Consider the following 12,174-nt stretch of genomic DNA (forward strand, 5'->3'; position numbering starts at 1 on the left):
CTAGCCCATAACACTCTTCTGCTGTGGATCCAATACATAGTACTGATTCTAAGGTGGAAGGTAAGGATTTAAAAAGAAAAGATTAAAAAAATACTCTAGGGAAGATATGAATTGCTAATATTTTGTGACTGAATGGGTACATAGAGTGGAGAAAAGTGAAGGATTAAGGATAAGTTTGGGTAACTAATCATTACTGATGTCTTCATCAAAAATGGTGGAATTTTGAAGAGGATCACAGGTTTGGAGGGGGAAGGCATCTCATTTTCAAGCTATTGAGCTTGATATGACTTAAGATCTTAAAAGTAGAAGCTCATTAGGCAGCTGATGATCTAGGACTGACACTATGGGGAAAAAATAAAGACAATGGAAAGAACACAGGATTTAGAATCAATTCTTGGGTTCAAACATCTTCATTTATAATCTCTGGGGGTCGGTGTCTTCATTGATAAAATAACAAAGTTGAACTAGACAAACTCTACAGATGATTGTGCTATTGTGATCTGTAACTTAGCTGAATAGGCATGTTGATTAGATGCCTGGGAGTTGATGAGATCATTAAGAAAGAGTATAGAGAAGCCTTCAAGAGCACTCACAGATAGTAATTGGGTCGTGAATAATAATTCATCAAAGACTGGTCAGATTGGACCAGAAGAGAACCAAGGAAGAGCAATATCATGAAAGTCAAAGGAGGGAAAGGACATACAGGAAGGAGAGGAATGTGCTGAGGCCTCAGCCACTGAATTATATCCATTTGAAAATAAGCTCCAAAAATAAATAAGAGAAAAAGGCTTTTTTTTTTTTTTAATTTATATGCCCAGGACATAGCACCAATGCCTGGCACAGAGGAAAACCTTAACAAATGCTTTTGATTACTGGTTTACTAACACATCATTAAAAGATTATTAATTACCTCAAAGATCAATTCCAAGAAAGTGATAGGTTCAAAAGACAAATTGTAAGGGATTGAGAAGAATAGGAGGTGAGTGAATGCTTCTTAACTGAAGAACAAACAACAAGATATTTTTCAAGTCTGATGGGGGGTGGGGGGAAAGGTAGGGAGAGGGATAGAGAAGTAGAGAGAGAATGAATTATTAAGTGAAAAGACTCCTAAAGCTGAAAGGCGTGTTTATAGGGAGAGAGGGGAGAGATAATAGAAGGAGCCATTTCCTAGAAGGGAAAAGGATAAAGGATAAGAGTATAAGCAAGTTAGTCTTGCCAAAGAGAAGAAGCATCTCTTTTCCAAAGTCCTGCTTCTGATAGGTGCTGTGTGACTGGACATGCCACCTAACGTTTCAGTGCCCAAGGCAGTTGCTCATCTTCATGGAAGAGGTGGAGGAATTACTGAGAATTCCCCATGCCAATGAAATTGCAAGTACTGGCAAAAATAATAATAAAATCAGGGCAAAATGTGTTAAATAATTTTTATAAAGTAATATTAAATAATGTAAAAAGCACAGTAGAGATTGAGAGAGGGAAGTCATATTTGTTGGAAGAATCAAGAATTTGTTTCTTAGAGTAAATGAGTTGTGTGTGTGTGTGTGTGTGTGTGTTTTAGCTTGGCATCCAAAGATAATATTATAAGTTCAATAGGCAAGAATGGGAGAGAATTTGTCCAGGGCTTGGGGTGGGGGTGATGAGAGACATCTTGAGTCACAGAGGGACGAAGATGTGGATCATGTTCAAGGAAGAATAGCATAGCTGACTGAACAAAATGGGGAACACTTAGAGAAATGCTGGGAAAAGGGGATTAGTATCAGAGCATTGGGGACCTTGAATGGAAGTTTTAATATAATTGAATCAGCATCCAAAAAGACCTCATTGGGCTAAAATAACCAAAATTCAAAAAGAAATTTAGCCAGAAGTGAAAGTAAATTTCTACACTTAGTTTAAAAAAAAACCACTTATTTAAGTACAGTAAGAAAAATGTAGTTTAGACGCAGTTCCTATGAGGGAAAGATTTTAGTGGACTAAAAACTCTGAATTAACAAGGTTGATAAGATGTCAAAACATACTATAGGGACAGCTAGGTAGCACAGTAGAATGAGTACCAGGCTCGGAATCAAGAGAACTTGGGTTCAAATATAGCTTCAGATACTTCCTACCTTTGTGACCCTGGGCAAGTCACTTAATCCTGTTTGCCTTCTGTCTTAAGAATTGTTACTGAAGTAGAAAGGTTTGGTACTTGAATAGTTTTGGGGAGGAAAAAAAAAGAAGGAATGATGGCTTCAAGCTTTGGAGCCTTTATCCTAGGAGAATATGCCCATTAATAGAAATAGGGAACTCTCAGGAGAAATTTGAAGTTGGAGCAACTAGTTAACTGAGGACATTCCGTACTTGGGTCAATTAAAATTCAACATCTAAGCATCTAAACTGTGCTGAACTGGACATGGACATATACACTTTAAAATTGACAGATCCTGTCAGTTTGTCCTTTGCTGAGATTAAGTATAATACGGAGTAGTGTGATGGGGATAAGAGGAAGGAGAGACATTAATGGATATGCTAGAAAAATTTACAGAAGGAAGAAACACTTTGAGACAGCTGGTTTAGAAGTTTCACAAAGAAGGGTAGCATTTGAATTAAGCCTTTTACCAAAAAAAAAAAATTTTTTTTCCAGAAGATGGGAATAAGAGTCAGTATGTCCCAAATATGGGGCATAGTCTACAAATGCACTGAGGGGAGAGAAATGATGATGTTTGGAGAAGAGCTAGTATTGCAATTTTGTTGCAAGATAAGAAGAGAATAACATAAATATGACTGAAAAGGCAGATTGGGCCTTTAAAATGCCAGGAAAAGGAGTTTGTATTTTATCCTGGGTGCAGTTCACTTCAAGCATTTATTAAAAATATGCTGCATTGAGGGTACTGTGCTAGAGAGTGAAGATGCAAAAATACCTTCAAGGGGCCATGTTTTACTTACCTAATAGAGAAACAGAATGATGAGAACTTGGTGAGGTTCTGGATTCTAATGCCAGTTCTTCAGTTGCTTAATTTTTCTTTCCTTGCTTTCCTCTTCTGTAAAATGAGGGATTTATACCAAATAATTTCTTTTTTTTTATAAATTTATTTTTAAAAATTGTTTTCATTTACATGTAGAAACACTTTTTGACAATTGGGTTTTTTTTGGCATTTTAAAATTCATATTTTCTCCCTCCCTTCCATGTCACTTTTTTTTTTTTTAAATAAACCCTTACCTTCCGTCTTGGAGTCAATACTATGTATTGGCTCCAAGGCAGAAGAGTGGTAAGGGCTAGGCAATGGGGGTCAAGTGACTTGCCCAGGGTCACACAGCTGGGAAGTGGCTGAGGCCAGATTTGAACCTAGGACCTCCTGTCTCTAGGCCTGGCTCTCAATCCACTGAGCTACCCAGCTGCCCCCTCCATGTCACTTCTTGAGGTGATAAATACTGATATAGGTTATATATATAGTCTGATATTTTTTCATATAATATCTGTTTCCATATTGTTCATGTCATGACAAAAAAAAAAACACATCATACATACAATAGAAATCTCATCAAGGAAGATGGCCTGCTTTGATCTGCAGCCAGATTCCAAAAGTTCTTTCTTTGGCTGTGAATAGTATTTTCAACATGAATCCCTTATGGTTATCATGGATACTTGCTTTGCTGATTATGGTTTAGTCTTTCACAATTGGTCGTCATATAATATTTCTGTTACTGTGTACATCATTCTCCTAGTTCTGCTCTCTTCCCTTTGCATCAATTCATATAAGTCTTTAAAAGTTTTTCTGAACTCACCCTATTCATCATTCCTTATAACACAATAGTGCCCCATTACAACTATATTCCACATCTTGTTCAGCCATTCCCCAGGTAATGGAAAACCCCTCAGTTTCCAGTTCTTTGCCACTATAAAAGGAACTGCTAAAATATTTTGGTACAGGTAGATCCTTCTCTCTTATCACTGATCTCTTTGGGATGCAGCCTCAGTAGAGGTATTGCTTGAGTCAAAAGGTATACATAATTTCATGGCCCTTTAAATCTGGTTCTATATTTCCCTCTGGTATGGTTATATCAGTTCACAGTTCCACTAACAGTATATCAGTGTCCCAATTTTCCAACATTTATCATTTTTCTTTTTAATCATGCTAGACTATCTAATAGGTGTGATGTGGCCTCCCAGAGTTATTTTAATCTGCATTTCTCTAATCAATAGTGATTTGATGCATTTTTTCACACAAGTATGGATAGTTTTAATTTCTTCCACATAACTTCTAAGGTTCCTGAGATCCCATAACAGTTCTTGAGGAATTATGTGGTTATTGTACCTATTTCTTAAAAAATTATTTTGACATTTGTGGAAGGATGGATTAGAGAGAGTAGAAACTAAAGTTTGTGGGAGACCAGTTCTTATTAGGAGATTATAAAAATAATTCTAACTAGAAATGATGAAGATTTGAACTTAAGTGATGGCATTATAAGTGAAGAGTAAGGGATGGATACAAGAGATATTCAGGTATAATCAACAGAATTTGGAAACTGATTGGACATGGGAATAGAAAGGATAAAGAAAAGTAAAGAAGAATCAGGGATTCAATTCAACATAACAAATTGTAAATGCCTATTATTTATATACTTTATACCCAAGACTTAGCTAGGAGTTGTTTCTTATTTTGAGGTGAGGACCTTAGAAAGGTGGTGGTGCCATCAGAAATGAAGAAATTTGGAGAAGATAAAGGGTTAGAAGATGTGTTAAATTTGGCAAAACAGTAGGAATTGAATATACAATTAAATGCCCATTGTTATTCCATAAATTTTCATTTTTTGCAGAGAATTTTATTTATTTGATCATACATTTTTATGTGCTGTAGAATCGTACTGTTTTATGTTTCTTTGTTTTTTAACAGGCATAACAGGACAACCAATAACTTTCTTTTAACTATAAACTCAAGTTTTATTAAATTCCAGAATATCTCAAAGTCAAACTTTTTCCCTCACTGAATTAGTCACCTACAAAGTAGTGGTTTAAGCAAGATTTCTGCTTTTTACAGAGTTTATAATCTTATTATGGTAATAAATAAATAAAACAAAAAGAAAAAAAATAAGATATTCAAGAAACACATCTGAAAACTTGGCATTTTTTAAACTCCCTGTAGTTGAGTAAAAAAAAATAATAGTGCATAGACAAAATAGATTTTTCCCCCCAATGTATAGGAGTGCCTTTGCCCTTCTTTCTCCTGTAAATTATTTAGTCCTTAAAGTCCCCAAAAAGTTGTTTAGAAAAGAATGGTAAAATCCTCCAATTGATAACTGGTCAAGGGACATGAATAGGCAATTTTTAGATAAAGAAATCAAAACTATCAATAAGCACATGAAAAAGTTTTAAATCTCTTATAATTAGAGAAATACAAATCAAAACAACTCTGATGTGCCACCTCACACCTTTCAGATTGGCTATACGTGACAGCAAAGGAAAGTAATGAATGTTGGAGGGGATGTGGCAAAATTGGGACACTAATGCATTGCTGTTAGAGTTGTGAATTGATCCAACCATTCTGGAGGGCAATTTGGAACTATGCCCAAAAGGTGCTAAAAGACTGTCTGCCCTTTGATCCAGCTAAAGAAATAATAAGGAAAAAAACAGGTCCAAGAATATTCATAGCTGCGCTCTTTGGGGTGGCAAAAAAATTGGAAAATGAGGGGATGCCCATCAATTGGGGAATGGCTGAACAAATTATGGTATATGTTGGTGATGGAATACTATTGTGCTCAAAGGAATAATAAAGTGGAGGAATTCCACGGAGACTGGAACAACCTCCAGGAATTGATGCAGAGTGAGAGGAGCAGAACCAGGAGAACATTGTACACAGAGACTGATACACTGTAGTATAATCGAACGTAATGGACTTCTCTACTAGCAACACTGCACTAATCCAGGACAATTCTGAGGGACTTCTGAGAAAGAACGTGATCCACATGCAGAGAAAGAACTGTGGGAATAGAAACACAGAAGAAAAACAACTGCTTGACTACATGGGTCAAGGGGATATGATTGCGGATGTAGACTCTAAATGATCACACTAGTGCAAACATCAACAACATGGAAATGGTTTCTGATCAAGGACACATGTGATACCCAGTGGAATTGCACGTCGGGTATGGGGAGAGGTGGTGGAAGGGGAGGAGAAGAATATGATTCTTGTAACCAAGGAAAAATGTTCTAAATTGACTAAATACAATTTTAAAAAATAATAATAAAACAAAAAGAAAAAAGAAAAGAATGGCAAAATGTCCAAGGACTACCTAACTGTGGCTCTAAATATCCACCAACATGGCTTTCTGACCTTGCTGAAATTGGATTTCCTAGTTCAGTTAATGAAATTTAGATTTACTCATTGAAAAGGTATGAGACTTCTACTCTAAAGAGTAGGAAACTTTTGATACAAATTGAATTAAAAGGAACTAAACAGAAATGCAGTTGATATCTGTAATTCACTGATTATATATTTGCTAATTCACCTACTTGCAAAAATTTATTTGTAACTCTAGAAATCAAACCTTGCACTGCTCATATGGTCATTCACAGATTTATTATACTGAGCAGAGAAAAAGTTAGGTCTCCCTATCTACACATTCCCAGTTAAAACTGAAGAAGGTAATGCTCTGCCTTCTTGTTTCTGCTCTCATATGATAAAGCAAATATCCTTTTTGTGATCTATTTAGTCCATATTTTTTTAAATTTTTGTGATTTTTGTTTTTTTTTGTTTTGTTTATTTATTTGATATAGTGCTATTATTCATGAATTCACTATTAATGAGTCAACAGTACAGCACATTCAGAAAAAAAAGGAGAAGGAAATTTCCCAATTGGTATGTGAAGCAACTCTGGAAAGACAGAAAAGTCCGTGTTGTGACCAGAGGCTTGCAGGAACCTCATCCAAATTTCCCTTAGGAGCAATGATTCCCTATTCACTAATTCAATTCTTGCTGCAACTTTATAGATATAACTACCATGAATGATGAGAATCAGTAGTACTAAGTAGTAAGGTAGCTATTGAAATTTTTTTTAATTTATTAATTAAAACTGGAGCAGCTAGGTGGCACAGTAGAGTAGGCCTGAAGTCAAGAGGACTTGGGTTCAAACGTGACCTCAAACTTCCTAGCTGCGTGACCATGGGCAAGTACTTGCCATCTTTTTGGTTTCCTCATCTCTAAAACTGAACATTATCATATTGTAAACCTCACAAGGTTTGCTGTGAGGATTAAATAAGGTATTATACACAAAATGCTTTTAAAATAAAGCTATGTAAATTTTAACCATTATTATAACAAGTCTTTATTGCAAAATCAGGGGTATGTAAACCACTCAAAATGATGTTTTAACAAATTTAGTCCAACTTTAATGATATACTACTATTACTTTTTTTCCCCAACTTCAATGAGGTTTTGTTAGTGGTCACTAAGGATAAGTTCTATAAATTCCTCAAATCATTTACCAGTTTCAAGTTTTTTGAGACTATTCCAGCTTGCCCTTATTTTCTTCAAGATGCAATGTTGTTGTTACTTTGGTAGAAAAAATACTTCATAAATAGTTTAGAAATTGGGAAACTTCTTTTGGTATTATTGATGCTTCCACTCTCACCATGGGGAAAATGTAAGGAGAATGAACGGAGATGGGCCAAATTTAAGTACTGTGGAATCCTGTTAGTAAGTGGAAAGCCAACAAGAAATGGCGTAGTTTCATTCTTCACCTCCATTCCTTTATGTCCACTGATAGCATAGCAGCTAGTGAAAAAATGTACTCAATAATTACTTGATTCTTTTGTATTTTATTATTCCATTTTAGTATTAAAATATGAAGCAAATAAATTCATTTAAACTAACAGGGTACTTCAAAATCCAATTATATGTTAATGCTAAAATACTATATATAGAAGTATTTGTTAGCAGGTTTATATATTGCTTTTAACCTCAAGGATAATATTTTTGCTGTTGTATGGTGTTTTGACTGAAAGGTGTAAAAGAGATAAACTTTTTCTTACTCTTTTAGATCCCAATTTCGTTCGGACATTTCTTACAACTTATAGATCTTTCTGCAAGCCTCAAGAGCTACTGAGTCTTCTGATAGAGAGGTGTGTGCATTTAAGGTTTTATAGTTTTTAAAACATAAAGATTGAACTGCCAAGTTTGCATTTCTTAGAAACATTCTAATTTCACAATATGAACATTAACTCATTTACTATAATGTGTTATGTTATAAGCCTTTTCTTGATAGTTTGCTTCTTCATAATTTAGTGCAACTATAAAATACAAAGATTATTAAAACATTGCAAGTAAATGCACTTGAAATAAAACTTGTTCATTTCAGTTAAATAATTTTTATTAGATTCCTCTGAGAAAATTGAAATAGCACAAAAGGGTTGTAACTGTAATAAATATATAATTAGCAATTTGTCTCTTTCTGTACCAGGTTTGAAATTCCAGAACCTGAGCCAACAGAGGCTGATAGAATTGCTATGGAGAATGGAGATCAACCCCTTAGTGTAGAACTAAAACGATTTAGAAAAGAATACATACAGCCTGTTCAACTCCGGTGAGTATTAATGGAAAAGAATATGATGTAGGGGTACTGTTATTATCTCCATTTTGCAGGATCTGATGCATAATTCACACTCACATCTTCCTAATTCCAGATCTCATGCATTATCTATTACAGCACACTACCTCTCAGTTATCTGTAAGTCTTTGAGCAGCCTCTAATTAAAGGTACTATAGGAAATTGACCTTTTGACTTGGGTTGATTTTTCATTTAGTGCTCTCTAACAAATATATAAAGGCAAATTTAGGTTCCTATAATTCACTCATCTTTTTTTTTTTATGCCACAGAGTGCTAAATGTATGTCGACATTGGGTAGAACACCACTTCTATGATTTTGAAAGAGATACAGATCTTTTGCAACGATTAGAAGAATTTATTGGAACAGTAAGGGGTATGTTTATTGTGTTTTATCTTTTTAGTACTGTAATAAATATATTAGTTATATAGTCAGTAATACTTGATAATCAAGGACTAATATAATTATAGATATGCCAACAAACTGCCTCAACTGATTTAACAGTAAATAAATTCATCAGGTTATTAGTCTACAAACATTCTATAATAAATTTAATTTTTTCAAATTCTACTAATCAGCTTTTTATTTAAATTTACTATGATCCAGTTGTTTTAACATTGAAATAAACATGTCTTTAAGACAAGCAAAATCAGAAATATTATCCAGTTGGATGGTAATGTTTTCTGTGAAGGAACTGGAAGTACTGTAGCTCTGATCTTTCCTGGGGATATCAACCCTCCCTCGTTTCCTCATTTCATAAAAATGATATGATAATTTATCAGTTGATAACATATCAAATGATAAAATATGCATATACTATTAATCTTTAACATAATTACAATCATATTCCATACATCTGAGTTTTCTTGTGTAAGAAGAGTCTAAAATAACCAAGAGTAATAAATGTGCCATTTCCTTGTTTGTGGTGAACTCATGTTCTTTCTGATGGGGGGGGGGGGGAGGACAGTATGTTAATTTAATCATTTTACCCTGAAAAGAAATCTATTGTTTTGTAAAGACTTTTCATCTTGTTAGTGATTCTGGGTTTCCATCTATAATGTGTTACATAATGGTACTTTCTTTCCAGAAATTTTAACACAGTAAAAAACTGAATGGAATTCAACTATGATTTTTTATTTTTTTAATATATAATTTTTAAAAATTTAATACATTTTAGGCAAAGCAATGAAGAAATGGGTTGAATCTATCACTAAAATCATCCAACGGAAAAAAATGGCAAGAGATAATGGGCCAGGACATAATATAACATTTGAAAGTTCACCTCCTGCAGTTGAGTGGCATATAAGCAGACCTGGACACACAGAGACTTTTGACCTGCTCACCTTGCACCCAATAGAAATTGCTCGACAGCTCACTTTACTTGAATCAGATCTCTACCGGTATGCAATTTAACAAATAAAACTGATTTTTATGCAAAATAATTCCACATTTGTTAAGATATTTTTAAGCAATAAATCACCCTTATTACAGGTTATTTGTTTGTTTTTCTGTTGTGGCAGAAATTATTGCATATAAGAAATTTAAATTGATCATGATTTTCTTTTGTTAATAAGATTACACTAAAGTGAAATAAAAAATTCCTTTTTAAAAAGCCATCTGAAATTTTATGTTTCATAACTTAAATTTGTCAAATTGTTCACATTTATTAGGTCATTCTAGATTGTGGAGTCTCTTTTTTTTTTTAAGTCCTCCTCCACTTATTCACCAGGTATGTCAGCAATCAAGCCAGCACTAACAGAATTCAGCAACTTTTGCTGACAGACTGATAGATGAAAACATTTTTAATAGCAGCAACAGGATTTTCTTCTATTAGTTATTGCTTTGAATATGAACTGGACAATGAACTGTCCCAGTTAAAATTGGGGAGGCTGATCACCAGAAAGTTGGCCACTAGGTAATATACATTTTTGGCATGGCAATTTATGGAGTGCTTCTCACAAACTTCAGCGGAAGGAGTGTTGTGGGAATTTTTTTGTTTGTTTTTTTTCCCCCTTATAAAATCATCAATCACTTGAAATGTTGTGTTTGGAATCTTGTAGCTTAAACATCAGCTTAAGGAAACCTCTGCTGCCTCTTAGCCATAGCTGCTACAATTAGCATTAAAATAAGAATCAACCTATAGAATATATTAAATATACATCACAACCTGAATTTGTATCTAGAAAATTTCAAATTTTGTTATTTATATTGGGTCATCTTATATCCCCATAGGGAATAGCAGTTGGACTTTTAAAAAAGTCATCTTGGTTATTTATAGTCTCCTATGTGACAAGTCATAAAACAGGATTCCAGATTCATGATGATTTTAATTCAAAGTGTCTGGCATAATGTCAAAATTCTAAACATTTTATAATTACTGAAGGCATTTTATTGCGTTAATATACATCGGTGGAAGGTAAATCTTGATGTTTCTTCCCATAACTTTATAAGTATGTAAAAACGGTGTTTATGAAGAGACTGCTCTAAAATAGCAGCACTACCTTATACTCTTCCATTCCTTTCTTCAATATCTCCAAGCTCAGAACATGAAGAGGAATAACTTCCAACTTATTTATTATTTATTAGCCAACAAAACTATTATGAAACATGGTATACCCATACAATGCCAGAATTTATCCATATTGACTTAACTCTGAAATAAGCTTTACAACTCTACCCCATCTTCTTCCTCTCACCTTTCACCTGATCAGTAAATGTCTTGACTACGTCTCTCTTTAAAACCATGGCCAGCTATGCTTTTCCATCAGAAATTGGTGTTTTTTGAATAACAGGCATAAAAATTGTTTTATTCATTTCCTATGTCTTTTGCAACTAATTTTGACTGTTTATAAATCGCAACTTAATATCTGAGAACATCAGAATGTTACTCTACCAAGTCTTATCTACTTATTTTACTATAAAATGGAAATCTTCAAACTGGTCTGTTATCATAAAGTAACATTTTATAGTTCTTTGAAGGGGTTTCATTTCTAATTCAAGCACCAGTTCAAAAGTTGAAATTCTATAACAAGCATGTATCAAATTGTCATAAATTCACTATATTTATCAAGATAATCTTTTCTACATATTACTATAAAAAGGCAACTATATCACAGAACTCCATTCCTACTTGTTCCAGATATTTGGAATTCCCTTCTGAGATCATCTCCAATTTATTTTATCTATTTCTTATTAGTACATAGTTGTTTACATATTGTTTCCCCCATTAAATTAGACTGAACTCCTTGAGGACAAGAACTATCATTGTTCTTTAGTAAGCACTTAAAAAATGCTTATTACTGACTGACTTGTAAAAGGTACCTTTCTAGGATACCAGATGCCTAATAAATGCTTTTTTTACTATGTTTTTTAAAAGAATATGTATGTAATTAGAATATATCTGTTATGTTTTTAGAGCTGTACAGCCATCAGAATTAGTTGGAAGCGTATGGACAAAAGAAGACAAAGAAATTAATTCTCCTAACCTTTTGAAAATGATCCGCCACACAACTAATCTAACTTTGTGGTTTGAAAAGTAAGTTATTTGAAATCTTTCTTTATTCTCATAGCCCATTGAGTTAAACTTATCTTTAGAATCT

At 33.8% G+C, this 12,174-nt stretch overlaps 1 protein-coding gene across 2 annotated transcripts in view; it reads left to right on the forward strand.

The window, feature by feature from the left end:
* Positions 1–12,174, forward strand: part of SOS1 (SOS Ras/Rac guanine nucleotide exchange factor 1) — a 162,486-nt gene that overhangs the window by 126,295 nt on the left and 24,017 nt on the right. For both annotated transcript variants that reach the window (XM_003339775.4, XM_056793255.1), the window contains exons 11-15: positions 8,011–8,092; positions 8,431–8,553; positions 8,847–8,950; positions 9,753–9,975; positions 11,991–12,110. In XM_003339775.4, the coding sequence (XP_003339823.2) occupies positions 8,011–8,092; positions 8,431–8,553; positions 8,847–8,950; positions 9,753–9,975; positions 11,991–12,110 (652 nt within the window). The remainder of the gene's footprint in view (positions 1–8,010; positions 8,093–8,430; positions 8,554–8,846; positions 8,951–9,752; positions 9,976–11,990; positions 12,111–12,174) is intronic.

The sequence above is a fragment of the Monodelphis domestica genome, chromosome 1 (assembly GCF_027887165.1).
Source record: "Monodelphis domestica isolate mMonDom1 chromosome 1, mMonDom1.pri, whole genome shotgun sequence".
NCBI lineage: Eukaryota > Metazoa > Chordata > Mammalia > Didelphimorphia > Didelphidae > Monodelphis > Monodelphis domestica.